Source organism: Squalius cephalus (genome assembly GCF_949319135.1).
Source record: "Squalius cephalus genome assembly, chromosome: 15".
Taxonomy (NCBI): domain Eukaryota; kingdom Metazoa; phylum Chordata; class Actinopteri; order Cypriniformes; family Leuciscidae; genus Squalius; species Squalius cephalus.
The window spans coordinates 6073035-6091027 of NC_137136.1; the positions used below are offsets into that span (position 1 = coordinate 6073035).

At 36.3% G+C, this 17993-nt stretch overlaps 2 protein-coding genes across 3 annotated transcripts; one reads left to right on the plus strand and one right to left on the minus strand.

Annotated features, from left to right (window-relative positions):
* Positions 1–1947: 1947 nt before the first annotated feature.
* Positions 1948–11419, plus strand: LOC307173024 (B-cell receptor CD22). Its single transcript, XM_079895825.1, has 12 exons — positions 1948–2012; positions 2090–2148; positions 2378–2734; positions 3685–3942; positions 5480–5749; positions 7643–7912; positions 8163–8432; positions 9363–9444; positions 9528–9576; positions 9672–9770; positions 10851–10975; positions 11071–11419. The coding sequence occupies exons 2-12, from the start codon at positions 2097–2099 to the stop codon at positions 11186–11188; spliced, it is 1950 nt and encodes a 649-aa protein (XP_079751951.1). The 5' UTR covers positions 1948–2012; positions 2090–2096; the 3' UTR covers positions 11189–11419.
* Positions 11420–14708: 3289 nt separating this feature from the next.
* On the minus strand, positions 14709–17993 carry LOC307172938 (myelin-associated glycoprotein). 2 transcript variants are annotated; one of them, XM_079895697.1, is made up of 4 exons: positions 17881–17993; positions 17343–17738; positions 15969–16068; positions 14709–15878 (listed from the first exon to the last, which is right to left on the minus strand). In XM_079895697.1, the coding sequence occupies exons 1-4, from the start codon at positions 17933–17935 to the stop codon at positions 15854–15856; spliced, it is 576 nt and encodes a 191-aa protein (XP_079751823.1). In that variant the 5' UTR covers positions 17936–17993; the 3' UTR covers positions 14709–15853. The 2 variants fall into 2 exon arrangements, with proteins under 2 accessions (XP_079751823.1, XP_079751824.1); XM_079895698.1 differs by having other exon boundaries at positions 15969–16064; positions 17881–17951.

Here is a 17993-nt window from a genome sequence, read left to right on the forward strand (position 1 = left end):
AAACAATGTTGAAACGTTATAAAATGTCTGAAATCCAAAGAGTCCCTCGTAAAAATAGTGTCTGTGCATCTGTATGAGGTTACGACATATTAAACCGCATGTATTGGCCTATTATTGGTGCAGCGAAAACCACTGTATTATGCAGTTAATTCAACGAAGTAAGTATTTCTTGAATTTCTTTCCTCTTAACTTCCCTGTTCTGTTTTTGTTCAGACAGAGACTGAAAAAGATTGGCCTAATTTAAGAGAAGAATCAACATTTCCTACATGTGTGGGGAGAAAAAAAACATTTCACCCATTGCAATTGAATCACATTGCTTTTCGCCTCTATCACATGTTTCTGCTGTTGTTAAGACATTTAGAAGAAAGTTATTAGTACATATTTGTGCATATTAATTGGTAGACAATGTAGCATGCCAGTGATATGCCAGTGGCCCAGAAAGATGTACAGTCACATTCTTTTTTGAAGCTGTCAGTGCTTGGTTTACAAATACATGTTATTTATGTAAAATGCAATCAGATGATGGCTACACTTCAGGATCAAATAGATGTCTAAAAGCTTTTTCTTTACTATGAATAACTGATATTGAGCTGATATAAAACAGAAATAGTTTAGTAAATTCTGGATTTACTAAATGGGTGTTACTCTTTTCGGAATTTTATTAAATTTAAGTTTCTACTGCATCTCCTTCTTCATGCCAGAAGAGGTCGCTAAGGTCTACTTTGAAACACTTCTGCTGTGCCTGTCCTCATGCCAGCCTGAGGTTATGGAGGATTTTCCGAGAAGGGTTTTACTTATGGTTACTATGATTTTATATCAACTTCCACCGTTAAACTATTGTTGCTGTGGTAAAGCCATAGCTAATCACCACAAAATATAGTTTTACTTTTGATTGCTATAATTATTTACATTTAATAGCCTACCACAGTTAAACTCTTGTTCCTGTAGTACAACCATAGTTAATTTCCATAAAATATGGTTTTACTTGTGGTTACTATGATTTTACAACAAATACTCTTGTTCCTGTAGTTAAAAAAACTGTTCATATTAATTAAGTTAACTTTAAGAAACACAGTAAGGTCTCATTTGTTAACATTAGTTAATGCATAAACCAACAACGAGCAATATATTTTTTACAGCATTTATTAAACTTGGTTAATGTTAGTTCACAGTGCATTAACTAATGTAAACAGATACAACTTTTAATTTTAAAACGTATTAGTAAATGTTGATATTAACATTAGCCAAAATTAATAAATGCAGTAGAAGTATTGTTCATTCTTAGTCCGTGTTAAGTAGTTAACTACTGTTAACAAATAAAACCTTATTGTAAAGTGTTACCAAAATAGCTTTGTGGTTTTACTACAAATACAAGAAATTCAATACTTTACTTCAAATTGTACATTTTCATGACATCTCCAAAACAGATTCTTTGACTTTGAATGAAATGACTAATAATGACTTATAATTTGATGCAAAAATTACAGTACATATTCCATGTGTCATAGTCATGTGTAATAAAACTATAAGCAACTTTCTGAAAATGACAAGGTTAAGAAACCATTCCTTGCCTTACATAAGAAGAGATTTTCTTTGCATAAACAGTATGGCCTTTTTAGTAAGTTACTTTGATTAAGAAATGGCGCAAAGTAAATGTGGTATTGAAAGAAGTGCTTCCTGATACCTCTGTTCCCATAAACATGTTTGTGTGTGTGTGTGTGAACAGGAGGGATGTGGATGTCAGCAACTTGTGGTTATTGCCCTGTGCACCTTGCTGAAGGTGGAGTAGAGTTTCACTGGAGACAGAGACTGAGTTTAGAGGCTCAGAGAGAGAGAGAGAGAGAGAGAGAGACACAGGGGATGGCCAGCCTATCACATCCTTCAACTTCTGCTTTCTCCGGCTCAGCGTCCTCCGCCGTGCGTCTGGTGCCACTCGGATCTCCGTCTTCAACAAATGTGCATTCATGCATCCACAGACGGCTGGGAGCGTTTGCTAAGAACATCAGAACCAGGTGCTGTTACATCAGAAACAGGTACTTTCTTGATCATTTTTGAAGTCACTTATTGTCTTTCCTGCTTTTACACACAGGGCTGAGATGTGGGTACGCGTAATTCTGACCTTCATTTACTCTTCACTTCTTCTGTCAGGTAATTTTGGAAAGGTATCTTGTGTTTTTATAGCAATACATGGATGCGATTGCTTAATTCAGATGCTCTGTGTCTAATCTGTGCTCTTATGTTACCTGTGTGCCCTTGCTGCACAGGTTATTTATATTGTATTGATCCATGTTTTTTCCTGTTTTTATCCCTGGCATCAACAGCGCACACCTTACTGAGGTCAATGCCGGCCTCTGATTACTCTTCTGTTGCTTTATAGGAGTCAGGGCCAGTCAATGGCTGGTGTATTTCTCCAGGACGGACATCTGCGTTTGGGCTGGGACCACGGTTACCCTGCCGTGCCGATACGATTACCCCTCGCCCTACAGCTTCACGCGGTTCATGTGGTTCCACATCTCTGTGGAGGGCCGGCGGGAAATCGCCTACCATACTGACGGGAATCTGTTGAGCCCCTCGTACAGGGACAGGGTCAAATACTTGGGGGGCTACAAAAGATGCAGCTTGCAGATCGCAAACGTGAAGCTGAGCGATGCAGGAATGTACCATTTCAGATTCGAGACCGACAACCAGCAGGAGAGATGGACGTCTCCTGATGCAGTCACACTCTCCGTCACAGGTAAGGCCACATTTTAAAGATTGAAAGTGTTTTTTTTATATATATATATATTAAAATAGTTATCCAGTTTAACATGTAGTTACCACTATTCAGTACAGTTCAAAAGATCAGGGTCAGTAAGATTTACAATACTTTTATTCAGCATATATGCATTACAATGATCAAAAGTGACGTTAAAGACATTTATAATGTTATTAAATATTTCTATTTCAAAACAATCTTGTTCTTTCGAAGTTTCTGAAAACATGTATCATTGTTTCCACAAATATATTAAGTAACACTTACTTACTTAGTTTTCAATATTGATAATAATAAGAAATATTTCTTGAGCAGCAAATCAGCATATTAGAATGATTTCTGAAGGATCATGTGACACTGAAGACTGGAGTAATGATGCTGAAAATTCAGCTTTACCATCAAATAAATAAATTACATTTTAAAATATTTTACAATAGAAAATAGTCATTTTAAATCCTAATATTATTTCACAGTATTACTGTTTTCACTGTACTTTTGTCAAATAAACGCATGCAGCCTCGATGAACAAGAGATACCTTTTAAGAAACATATTACTGACCTCAAAAATGTGAATGATAGTGTAAGTCAATAGAATTTTTGGAGTGGAACTACTTGTTTATTCGACCAATGGCTGTCAGCGGGCAGGGTGGAAGGTGTGGTAAGAGTGTTTGTGAATATTTTATAGGCAAATATATACACAAGCACCTAGAAACGCCAAAGCAACCACATAGCAATGGCCTGGCAACACCCTGCAATAATTGCACTCAAATTTTATTAAAAAAAATCTATTCATTTGAGAAAATAAAAACTTTTTTTTTACTTTTATTGTGTATTTGCTTATTTTTGTGGAGAAAACCCATCTAGCTGCTCCTAAAATAGTTAAGCAAGTACTAGTATGGACCAAATGCAGTGAAATGTTGTCCTGGTTCCAGAGCTTCAGGTTCACGTACATCCACCGAGAATTGCCAACATGTTTGCTGCTGGTGAGACGGTCTTCCTCAGCTGTGTGGCACGAGGCTGTGCCGCATCTGGCAGGAACTTTGCTCTTTATCAGAATGGGATCAACTTGGGGCAGTCCAGCAAGCTGTCAGCCATCTATAACTTTGACAGCCAGCACGCAGGTACCTACACCTGCCGCCCAATACCCCCTCAAAACGTTCAGTCACCGGGAGTCACCCTGGCTCTTGGATGTGAGTATAAAATATTTATTGTGCTTATGGACAACAGTTCTTTGTGTGTTTGTGTATATATATATATATATATATATATATATATATATATATATATATATACAGTGTGTGTGTGTGTGTGTGTGTGTGTGTGTGGTTTTGGTGTAGGTTTTTGATTAGGATTAATATTAAATGAATACTTTTATTCATCAAGGGTGCATTAAACTGACCCAAAGTGACAGTAAATACTTTTACTGTATAATTTTAGAACAAATTAGATTTCAGATAAATGTTGTTCTTTTGAACTTCCTTTTTATCAAAGAATCCTGGACAAAGTATTCTGGTTTCCACAAAATATTACTCAGCACAATTGTTGTCAATATTGGTGATTATAATGAGAAGTGTCTCTAGAATGATTTCTGAAGGATCATGTGACAATGAAGACTGAAGTAATGATGCTAAAAATTCAGCTTTACCATTACATGGATAAATTACATTTTAAAATAAGTTCAAATAGAAAACAGTTATTTTAAATTGTATTTCACAATATTACTGTTGTACTGTCTGCAAATAAATGCAGCCTTTGTAAGCAGAAGAGAACAGAAATAATCAATAAACAAAGTAATGGGTATTAAATATTTTAAAATATGCTTAGTGTGGCAACATCTAAATCAACTATACATGTCTTGTATACATGTATTATTTAATATTAAGCAGAAATAGCTGCATTTTAAATTTTACATTCTTTATATATATCACTTTATTCTATAAAATCTATTTAGTTTGAACTCATACATTATTTAAATAATACATATTATTTTATCTTTTGTTATCTTAAACCCCCAAAATGTCAAGTGGATCAACTATCCGAACAAAATGAACGGACTAAGAAAACTATTTAAAACGGTGTATTAATAATAAAAAATTAAAAACGAAATATTATGGCATCATTTTAGGTTTGAATCCTTTCATATAAACAAATGATATAAATATCAGTAGTTTTAAAGATGTTGAGATAATTGAAAAACTTTTGTCCAGCAATTTGTATTTTTTCAAATGTCAGGGTGGCACAACTTCAAACACGGCTCTTTTATTGTGAATTGACCAGGTAATAACAGTAAATATGATAATGCATCATCCAGAGGACCCCGTCTGATCCTTGTGGCAGAGTGAAAAGGTTTGTAGATCTCTCTCAAATACTGGTAATAACCGTTCATTTCAAGTACGGGTAGGTTGGTACACTTTCCATGTCAGGTGGTATACATACAACTATTTGGTTGTACTGCCTGACATAAAAACGGTCAAAAAAAGAATTTAAACACTTTGAAATGTTATTTAACAACTGAAACTTGTTTAAACACATTGTTCATGACAGTCTTGAAAAGATTTTAAAAAACTAATTTTATGAAGCTTTATTTGTCAATGTCCCAAATACATAAAACTAGTGCACACAGTGATAAAAGCAAGTTTCTGAGTGTGTGCAGTTGAGTTCAACTGTCAGCCGCCCTCTCCCATTATCACTTGCATTTCATCTCTTTTTTTTTTGTGTGTGTCTTAGATGCTCCTCGCTACACCACGGTGCAGATCACCCCTCGAGAAGCAGTCAGAGAGGGCGATTCGGTGACTTTGACCTGCAGCAGTGATGGAGCTCCGCCAGCAGAAAGTTTTGCCTGGTTTAAGGAAGGAGAGAGTGGCAGTATGCCAGACAGCTTTAAACCGGAGCTGAGATTGTGGAGTTTGGACTACAGGGACCACGGAGAGTACTTCTGTGTGGCCCGCAACCCACTCGGCACAGACCGGTCTAGACCGCTTTTACTCAATGTTACCTGTAGGTTGCCTCTATTTTTATCTATCTTTAATCTGTTTATGCATTACTGGTTTGTTTGCATGCATTTCTACTCTGTTATTGAAGCTTTCTAACTGCAGCATGTGTAGTTTATCAGTGAATAGGTCAAAGTGACCGCCTTTTTATTTTTTTTGGAAATGTCACCAGACATTTCAACTTTTCACTTTCCCTAATTAGACACATGCTTACAGTGTTGCTGAGCTGATGTCTTTGGGAGTTTTTTTCAGTTGCTGGTTCTTGTGTAATAACTTTAATTTTGGCAGGACATTATGTCACATTGTCACACATTGTCTGCCAACCTCCAATAGATCAAAGTTCGAATCAAGTGTACATATTTAGGTCAAATATGCCGGGAAGCCACATGATGCTCAGTCGTGAAAGGAGTATTTACTTCCTGTTTTCACTTGCTAAGTCAAACATCACTACTAACATTGGTCATACTTAGGGTGAGGGGTTAGTATTAAACTTTGGTACGTGACTTGTCCCACGTTGTTTATGCCATAAGCATGATTGATACCTCAAATAGTGCAGTTTATGAAGGACAAGTGTGCAACTGAGTTTAATTTTTTTTTATTATCACCTGCCAAATGATAAAACATTTTCCACCATCAGGCCAAGCTCAAGTGGAACCGTTCCTTACCTTTCTTAGAATTGTTCGGCCTGATGGTAGAAAAGCAGCTAAAGAAATATATCGAAAAAAGAAACCAAGCCATTTCTAGGGAGGATACTTTTGGTGTGAGCCAGTTAGCAACCACGCTGTAAAATCTAATTAGTTAGACTTACTTAAAAAAAAAAATAAAAAAAACCATGCAAACCGATTGCCTTATAAAAAAAACGAAGTAAAGCGAAATAGGAATAGTATGTTGCACTGACAAATGCTTGGTTAGTATAGTTCACTTACACAGGAGTTCTAGTAACTAAAAAGATTAATTAATAAATACAATTTAATTGTTACTAATGTTTTGTTTTGCATGCTGAATGTTGAAGTCTGTGTGTGACTGGTCAATGGTCAATTGCAAGATATTGTCACAAATATAGAGGGATTGTATGAACCCAGTTAAAAGTTTCACATCATTATTTGACATGAAAAATAGACTAGTTAATATATTTTTTAGATCACCTTTTAAAATCAACTTATTTATTACTTGTTGCATCACTGCATCAATAAGAAGAGAATTACAATAATATAAATTAAGTTCCAAGTGCTCATCCAAAGTGAACACTAATCATCATAATGGTGAGTTCAGACAAAAACATTTTAGGAAAAACAACATCAATTTATGAAGTCAGTTTATGTGATGTTCTCTTAAAATGTTTCAGTTGTATTGACAATTTAACATTCAAGATGAATTTGGGAAATGAGTGAATGCAACTAGGGAAAGATAACTGCAAAAGTGGAGGAAATGAGTGGAAAGTCTATTAAGAATTGCCCCACATGGCACTCAAACCAATAACTTAATCTTAACTTGGGTTTTCTGTGTAAACAAGTCATAGTGTGTGAATAGTACAGATTATTAGATTTTTACAATTAAGTTAAGATTTAAGTATTTAAGATTTAAGAATTAAGTAAAGTTAACTAAAAAGTGTTAGTTAGAACAACTGTTAACAACAGTTAAGAAGTTAAAAACCACATATCAGCACTCCCAAACAACCCTAGCAATCACAGTTTCTGAAGGATCATGTGAATAAAAAAATCTATATTAAAATACAAAAGCATTATTTGAAATTGTACCATTTTCATTGTATTTTGATCAAATAAATGCAGACTTCTTTCAAAAAAACATAACCCGTTACCCAAACTTTTGAAAGGTAGTGTATCTGAAATCAACAACAGTGCTTTTATGTATTGCAAAATATACTTATGCGTGTTTCCAGACTCCCCAAAGAACACAAGAATCCTCATCAGCCCCAAAGGAGACATTATGGAAGGGTTTGCTGTCAATCTGACCTGCAGCAGCAACGCCAACCCTCCTGTGGGGCAATACTCCTGGTACAAAGTGAACGGCGGGCAGCCCTGGACCAGAGGCGCCTCGCAAAATCTCACCTTCCTTAGTGTGCGTTCCCATCATGCCGGACAATACTACTGCACTGCATGGAACGTGTTTGGCATGGAGACATCAGCCACTATTTCTCTTTCAGTGCTTTGTAAGTTTATATATTATAAACTCTATACTGTGTACATGCCTGTGTGAACTACTTATTTTGCCATCCTCTCTCTCTCTCTCTCTCTCTCTCTCTCTCTCTCTCTCTCTCTCTCTCTCTCTCTCTCTCTCTCTCTCTCTCTCTCTCTCTCTCTCTCTCTCTCTCTCTCTCTCTCTCTCTCTCTCTCTCTCTCTCTCTCTCTCTCTCTCTCTCTCTCTCTCTCTCTCTCTCTCTCTCTCTCTCTCCGTATCAGATGCCCCCAAAAACACCTCTGTGTTGGCTCAGCCTTCCCCTGTGATCGAAGCGGGCAGCTCTTTGACGCTGACCTGCAGCAGTCAGGCCAATCCGGCGGTGGAGAACTACACCTGGCACCGGATCAATGCGGCTGACGCCTGGGAAACTCGATCGGGTCCCAGCTACACCATTGCTGAGGTCAGCCCTCGAGCCAGCGGCCAGTACTACTGCGAGGCCCGCAACCGCATCGGGGCTCACAGCTCGCCTGTTCTGACGGTGAAAGTTCGAGGTCAGTACCTTACACAATTACTCAACAATCTGTTTATTGTTTGTTTGAGGATATGATTATTGGTATTAATAAATGTAATGTTTTAATGTACCGCTTCTTGAACATTGATGTTTTAATCATATTGCTGTTACTGCTGATTTATTTTTTAAAGAAATTGATACTTTTATTTCACAAGGACACATTGAATTGATCAAAAGATACAGTGAAGACAATTATTATGTTATGTTTCAAATTCAAACTTTCTATTCATCAAAGAATCCTGCAAAAAATGTATCACGGTTTCCACAAAAATATTAAGCAGCACAACTGTTTTCAACATTTGAAATATTTCATATTTTTAAATAACATAACGAAATATTTCTTGAGTAGCAAATCAGCATATTAGAATGATTTCTGAAGGATCATGTGACTGTAAAGGATCCTGTGACTGAAAATTCAGCTTTTTACAAAATCATAAATATTACATTTTTAGTTATTAGATTTTTAATGTAATTGCAATAATATTTTGCGATATATCAGTTTATGTACTGTAGTTTTGATCAAATAACTTTTCAAAAATACAAACAAACTTTTTAAACAGTAGTGTGTGTGTGTGTGTGTGTGTGTGTGTGTGTGTGTGTGTGTATTTAGTTGTAAAAACACTCCAAAACAGTGAAACAACGATTTCATACCAGAACAATGATTTTATATATATATAAACAAAAAAATGTTTTAGCACAAGGTAAACCCAGTTTGCATGAGCAAATTAAAAGATAACTAGTGTCAAAGAGTTAAATCCTTTTGGCCAACTAAAATGCATGTATGTGCAACCAGTTTTGCTATGAGAGAGGAACCTCTGGGCATAAATATAGTTACCCCTGTTAGATGTTATGTATTTGTTAATCAGGTGATTGATGTGCATGATTGAGTTGATGTGGTTTATTTGTCCAGGCCGACTGAAAGTGATTGCATTGGCGTCTGCAGTGGGCGTGTCTATCGGACTGATCTCATTGACCGTGGTCGTCATGATCAGGTGATTGTGTTTATGTGCTAAAATGGTGAATATCTGATCTTCTCATTTGATCTTACACACATCATTTCACGTTTATTTTGCAGTAAAAACATGCATCGTGTCGATACTGAAAATCTTGAGGAAGAAAAACAGGTAATTACGTTTTTCATATATTTAATTCTGTCATTATATGATTTGAATCTAAACAAAATGATTGTATTAAATGGGTTTGTGCTTTTAAAAAACAGTGTTCACCAGTAGTTGATTTACCAATGGATGAAACTCTGTTCAGTGAATCAACTTCAGAGACGTTTCTCTTCAAGAGCACAAAAATGTCAGATATTCCGGTAAGTTTTCTTTGTTTTCTTAGCATAAATATGTGCATTGGGACACAGTTAAGAGGTTCTCTATCTGGACTGTGTCCCAATTCACATATTTATAATACACAATAAAAGTATGTATGCTGGTGAAAGGATGTTTTAGTAAGATATCATCATAAAATGATACCACTGGCATTATCATTAGCAAAATTTCCAATCTCAAATTTCATCATTACAACTTTCAGGGTGGGTTATACATTTAAAAACTGAGCACCTTTGCTCAACAAAAAAGTCTTACCCTCATCTTTTTCAATTGCAAATGTACAAATGTATTGTTAGCAACATAAGCACAAAAATATGAAACCCCATTTCCGCCACATAAAAAAAAAAAAAAAATCATGCTTTGGTAATTATGGTATAAAAACTATACATAACCATAATAATGACATACTCTAAGTCAACTTATAATAAATACATAAGCCATAATTATGACACATGCAAAGTCATGAATTATGAGATAAAAAGTTGAAACAATGACATAAATAGTCGTAATTATGACATACTAAGTCATAATTATGAGATAAAAGGTCAAAATTTTGAGATAGTTGAAATTATGACTTTCCTAGTAAGCCATTATTATGACTTAAGCCATAGCTACGTCGTAGGCTGTGTGTAGCACGCGTACCCTGACGTGCACCTCTCCAAAAATGTAACAACGCGTGGTGGACTGCAAGCGCTGTGATTGGTCTGCTAGAACCCCTCCCTCGGGTTTCACATGCTCCCTCTGGCATGTGTAATTGCGCGTCAACGCGGACAACGGCGCAGAAGTATAAATGAAAACCAACGCGTAGAAGATACAGTGTAGGTCCGACGCAGAAGTATAAATCAGCCTTTAGAATGTCATAATTTGAGTTTTTATGTCATAGTTTTTAATCTCATTATTTTAAATTTCACCAGAAATAGTATACCACCACAGGCCCCATACATGTAGAATAATTTGTGATGCACTAATTGTAGTCTTGATATTAAGAATGTATAGTATATGAATTGGGCCATACTGTACAAACTCATGTGACACATGAGTGTTTTATTTTGTGCTTGTTTCAGGAGGAGCCAGAGGAGATGTATGAAAGCAGTTACCCATCCATCGTACCCCTGAAAGAAGCTGCTCGGAGCACTGAGGAACAGAGACAAATCAACTACATTACGGTGCATTTCTCTCGCATGCCCAGGTTAAACACAATTCCACCATCCATGTGTGCTGGTTTGCAGCAGTCCTCTGTCATATTAAGACAAGAGATGTTGTGTATGTCATCTTTATTTGCAGTCTGGACCAGGTGAAGTTCACAAACATACCTCTAGATGGAGGGAAGAAGCTCAAAGATGGTCCTAATGTTGTTCTCACCAAGCATCCGAGAGAGGGGATGGAAGAGTCTGGAATCTAAAGCAGTCAACTGATGAAACATCACAACAAGTGATAGACGAAATTGTGAAACCACACAGGGATTTTTTTCTAAACTACATGTACTTATAGAGTATGTGTGGACCACTTGATGTAGCCTATAAGTCAAAGACTTAAAAAAAGGCCACACAGGTAGATGAAATCTCCATTGGATATTATGTTCAACTTTGTCCAGCTGTAATTTGTTCTAATAAAAATTCAGTTGCTCAAAAAACAGAGATACTATATACTACTGTTCAAAAGTTTGGGGGTCAGGAATTTTTTTGAGTCTTTTGTGCTCAACTTCTTTTTAAAATGTAATTTTGATGCAAACCTGAATTTTCAGCATCATTACTCCTGTCTTCAGTGTCACATGATCCTTCAGAAATCATTCTAATTGGACGATTAATATTTTTGTGGAAGCCTTGATTTTTTTGCAGAAATCTTTAAATCGAAAGTTCAGAAGAACAGCATTTAGTTGAAACAGCAATATTTTATGACTTTATAAATGTGTCACTTTTGATCAATTTAATACATCCTTGCTGAATAAAAATATGAATTTCCTTCCAGATCTTACTTCCCCCATACTTTTGAACGGTAGGGTAAATATGTTGTGTGACCTTCTTGTCCCATAGATTTGATTAAACTGATCATGTTTGACATGGTGTAACGGTGGTTCCTGACAGGAAGCTCCAAATAAAAAATGATTTCTTACAATGCTAACGTAAAGTCTGTTTTCTTATACTGTACATTCTGGCAACAATACTGTCATGTTTTACGTCTGTTTGTCACATTTTGAGTTTGTTTGTAATCTGTTTTCCTGTTCTGTGAATGTCTGTGTTTCTCAGTTAGATTTCTAGTTTGCTAATTAGTTCCGTCCTTTGCCTGTCAATCTCCTTGGTAACTGATTTGAGTTAGTTCTCTTCAGGTGTGTTTAGTTAATCTTGTTTGCTGTCTATTTAAACCCATGTGTGTCTTTCAGTTCATTGTCAGTTCTACATCGGTTGTTCTGTTCCTGAGAATCTGTTTTGAGTTTATTTTTAAATAAAGACAGCTGCACTTAGATCCTGTTTCATCTCTGCTGTAACCAACTGACAAATACAGTATTGCAATCCCATTTTTCTTTATTAAAATACTTAGTATTAGATCTACTTCTATTCAAGATAAATAAACTCCCCTTGCAATTTCACCATGCAAAAAACAAAAGAAAAGCAAGTTCGTTTTCTGAATATTTCAATGTTTCATTAAAATTATGAATACAGTGTGCTCCAAAATTCTGAAGTCTACAATCACCTGGGATTGGGTTTTATTATTTCTACCTGGAAATACACCAACCATAACCCTTGAGTAGAAAAGGGCTGTGTGAATATTTATCAATGATTTGCAGGTGAGTAAAAAAACAACAGATTGAAAGTAATTGTGAACTATTCCTTTAATAAATGCTATTGTATTATAAACAGCGATTTAAAAACAGCACCAAGGGCTTTGTTAAAGGGGGGGTGAAATGCTCATTTTCACTCAATCTCCTGTTAATCTTGAGTACCTATAGAGTAATATTGCATCCTTCATATCTCCAAAAAGTCTTTTGTTTTATTAAATTTTTAACAGAAAGATAGGCTGTACCGAGTCTTTCCGGAAAAAACCGAGCGGCTGGGGGCGGGCCCTGTGGGCGAAGCTTAGCTGTGCTAACGCGCCAAGCTAGTGACAACACACAGAGACATTTGTTCAACAAACAGTTTTACTCACCGTCCGGTTCCAACGCACGACCGCGAACCTTTATCATTGTGACTGCTCGATCCTTAAGCATTAGACGATCTGCAAATCCGTCGATATGGGCTTTGTTTATAAAACAATCATCGTCGAAATGCAGGGAACAACAGTCTTACACAACTCCGTTTATGCTCAGGAAAACAAACTCCATCCACGGGTTCCTTAACGCTGGGTTCTTTGGGAATCTGTGCAGGGTTGTCTTGCCCTGGCAACCAAAAACACACTTCTTTGGTGACATTGACTTCCCATAAGCCGGGCAGGGCGCTTTGATGGCGAACTGCTTTCACTCTCTTGCTCTGGTCTACGAGTGCGCGCGCGGCCGCGATCTTACCGGAGAAGTGCCCTTAGGACCCATATAAGGAAATTCCGCCCTATCTTACGTAAGACAGAGCCATACTCGAAAAAAACTTTCCGAAACTTGTGACAAACCGGAAGGAGTATTTTTGGAACAAAAATACTCCTTCAAACGTACAACTTAGTTTTTGAAACTTTGTCCATGTTTAGCATGGGAATCCAACTCTTTAACAGTGTAAAAAACTCAGTATGCATGAAATAGCATTTCACCCCCCCTTTAATTAAATGATATGCCAGAAAACAGAACGTGAAGCAGTTTTCTATGATCTGCAATGTGAGAATCCATAATATTATTCCAGCTGACTTCTTAAATTCATTGCTTTCTACTAATGTTCTTTGTTATTTCAGGCTCTGTGAAGAAGACAAGCGTTGATAAGTCCCTCTTGTTGACACTGTCCTCTTAAACCCTCCCCCTAAACTCCTACTCATAACTTATCTCTAAATTAGAAGGAAATGATGAGTGAATAAGAATATAAGAGTGAATAAGAATGATGTGTCATGTCATTTCGCCATCGTGGATGAGAAAGTAACGCCCGTTTCACACATACTCCGTGTGCAGTGCGTATGCGGTGCAGGAGCAGCACGTAGGGGAGACCGGGGACAGTTGCAACAGGGGATGGTTGCAACATGTCATTTTTCTCCAATCAGAAACAAGCTAGAGTGATGACACTCACATTGAACATGCACAGTTAGACCCTCCCCTCCACCAAAAAGACAGTAGACATATTCAACATCTGCTGCTGCATTTATTGAACAAAACTTGTTTTGGAGGTATGAAAGTAAATTTTTTCACGAGATATATTTTTGTCATACTGTCCTGAAATTTTGTATGAATTAATCAAAACTTACTTAGTTTGAATTATTGTTTTGTTGACTTCTAAGTGACATGGTTATGTGTCAAAGTCAGTGTGTCTAGCAGGCACATGATGTTCTGTCATGGCTGATAGGTTTGGGGACAAGTTATAAATTGCATGTTTAATAAAAGTTTGTTGCATTGCAAATTGTTCAATTCTTTCTGTCTGACACTGAAATATGGAGAGATTGAATAGCATCTGTAACACCTGCACACTGTATATGTAGGCCTATGTTCTACACATGAACAAACAAAACTCAATAACTGTTATTTGATAAATATGACTAAATAAATAAATAATAGGCTACAATAATATTATTGAAATAAATAATACTATAATATTATAGTAGGCCTAAAACAGTTAATATTTTCAGAATTCTATGCTCATTGAGACAAAAAGCTTAAGTTAATTAATGAAATGTAAGGTATTTTTTAACGTGTTGCAACCGTCCCTGGGTTGTGTTGCAACTGTCCCCTGGGTCGGGGTCAGTTGCAACATCTGACTTCTTCCATTCAAATAAATACTGTGAACGATATGTCATTTGCAGTGCGTAACTGATCCACGGCTGTACCACAAACACATACTCACTATTTGTATTTCAAATCCAGAAGTTATCAGCAACTTTTATTTAAAAAAAGTTTTGTCAGCATTGCGATTCTCTTTACACATTCTTTAATAGACGTTAAAACGCAATTTAAACAACGTATTATTCGTATAAACGTATAAAAACGGAATAAAACTTATTTTTAATAACATAGTGCAAACTCAAAACTGAAATTAGTGTTAGCTAAATTAAACAAATAGCAGGCAGGCCTAAGTCAAACAATGATGAGGCATGCCCATCTCCTCACTTCTCAAGATTATCCCCTGTGAGTATGTAGGTCTAGGTGGTCTGGATCTGGCACAACTTAACCCAGGCCCTTTGGCACAAATCACCCCAGACCCACAAGTTTGAAAAACTAGCATGATCCAGCAGTTAAGAGCTAACATCATGCTACTGTAACTGTATAGACTCATTGTGTAGCCTACTAAAGCACTAAAACATGTGTGAAATGTTTTCAAACTTGTCTATAATTGTTCAGACACTACAATCAAAAAAAACTTAATCATAGAAATTTTACTTTGAAAGGGAAAAAACAGTTTTTTGCACTAAAATGTGCTTAACTCTCATGCCATGTGTCTCTCTTCTTTGGAGGACGAGTAAAAGTGATTGCTTTTCAAAATTATGTGGTCACATGACCAATTTCTTCTATGGTTTTCCAGAAACAAGGGTGGAACTACTCCCCCCCCTGGCACAAATCACCCCACTCTCCCCTAACCCTGGTTGTAAGCCTAAACTTGACATTAACTGTAAACTTGTCCCTCATATCTGATTGGTTGATTGGAATGTTGTTCCAGGATCAACAAAGATGTTGATCCAGGAACATGTTTACTTGAAATCACGTTCACCGTGGCGGTCAGCAACATGCAAAATGTAAGACACAATATGATATACAGCATACATTATGCTGTTTGATATGCAGAATATAATATAAAAAGATAAATAATAGACTCCATAATAGATGCAGAAATGCTGTAAAAGAATGTGAAAGTAACATACAGACAGAAAAAAAAAATGACAGTATCTGTTTTGGTCACAGCCACTGGTTATTTTTCTCATCCTCTGTGGTAATAAGATGTTGATTGCTTGTTTAAAGTGATGTTGATCCCTCTCTCCTGAAAGACAAAGCCATGTTCCATTAGTTTCTAAAAGACCATCAGGAATGATGGCAAACAAGACACTTATTGAGTAAGGGCTTTGCTTACCTGGACTTGCGTCTGATGAATATCACAATGCCTGCTATTGCGATAATGATGACAATAACTCCAAACACAATGCCAATAGTAGATGAACATGCATATCTTGCTGCGAGGAATTTAGGACAATGTAACTCTTCCAGATAAAACAATTAGAATGAGTCATGAAAGCTTGACATATTTCTCTGAGGAAGTGTCTCTTGTTTGAGGAAATGTGTTTTCTAATGTAATCTTGTGAACAGCTGACTGTGGTCTAAAACAATGGAAGTTTTACTTTATGAGTGAACAGTGGAAAACAGACAGTTGTTTGTTTTTTGTTTTGTTTTTTGTCTCACACATTTCTTCAGACATAAACATTCATGTTCATTTTAAATGTGATTTGGAATTTCACTTTTTTAGTAACACCAAAATACTAAACACATTTGACTTATTTCAGAATACAGAGGGAATAACCTTATTACATTAATATAAATGGTAGCTTCACATTACTGTTCTTATAGTAATCTTAGTTACACTGTAAAAAGTAAACAGTTGGATTAACTTTAAAAAATGAAAAAAAAATTACTTCAATTGGTAACACCTAAAGAAATTAAGTTTTCTCAACTTAAATTATCATATTTTTCACGATAAAACGTGATAATTTAAGTTGAGAAAACTTAATTTCTTTAGGTGTTACCTATTAAAGTAATTTTTTTAAGTTGATCCAACTGATCACTTTTTACAGTGTAATGTTAGTATCAACACTTACTAATAAAACATTAAAATCAAAAGTTTTATGGACTTGAGCTAACATGAATTATTAATAAACAGTTGTATTTGTGAACAAAGATGAATAAATACTGCAACAAATATATTGCTAAGTTTTAGTTTATATTAGGTAATGCATTAACTAACGTTAACTAATGGGACCTTATTGTAAAGTGTTAAATAATATGAATGCTTTACTAGAAATGTGAATTTTAAAATTGTGATTTCTAGGCCTAAAATGTTTTTCTTTTCACACTTTAGTTTAGGGTCCAATTCTCACTATTAACTAGGTATTACCTACAACTTTTTCCTCAATAAACTCCTAATTACTGCTTGATAATAGTTAGTAAGATAGTTGTTAAGTTTAGGTAATGGGTATAGGATCAAGGGATGTAGAATATGGTCATGCAGAATAAGGCATTTATATGTGCTTTATAAGTACTAATAAACATTCAAACAACTAGTTTATAGTGAGAATTGGATCCTAAACTATGTGTTACCGTTTTATTTTGCCCCCTTAAATGATTTTTAAATCATTCAGTACTGACAAACGACTGAAACCGTTGGAAATTCAATGATCAAAATGTGCGATTTAAATGCACTTCTCAGTATGAGTTGAAATATTTCTGTTCTTACTTTGTATCTGATGTGTAACCTGTAGATTCACCCCTCTCTGTCCTGGTAGCTTGGCCTTCAGGTGGTCGGTGATGAACCGGAACATGTACAGGCCGCTGTCTGCTGACCTCAAATCAGATATCATCAGAGAACAGTTTTTGCTCCCCATCTGCCCAAAGTACTTGACGCGGCCCTGGTACGAGGGCTCGGGAAATATCCCTGCGCTGTGGTACACGTATCTCGGAGTGATGCAGTGGCTTTGATTCAGACACCACATCTCTGACAGCACTTTGTGCCGTATGCCCTGGTCTGACTCCTCAGGGAAGTCATAGGTGCACTGCAGAACTACAGAAGACCCAGGAGGAGCATAGACTGGATCAATAGGAACACGCACTACCCAGTTGACAGCAAGGACGCCTGAAATGGAAGCATACGAGTCATTCTGAGGAATCTTATTAGAAACAGTTGGAAACAAAGTGAAGTCTAAATAGCATTCACATCTGTGCCTGCAACAGCAACTTATATAGTCTTAGAGAACTCTTCTGATGGTTCATCTCACCTGACAGAATCAAAGACGTCAGAATCCATATGCCTGCAAGGAGATTCACAGTCATCTTTACTGCCTCAAGCAGGCTATACTTACTGAGCAATAGAAATGTGAAGACATCACCC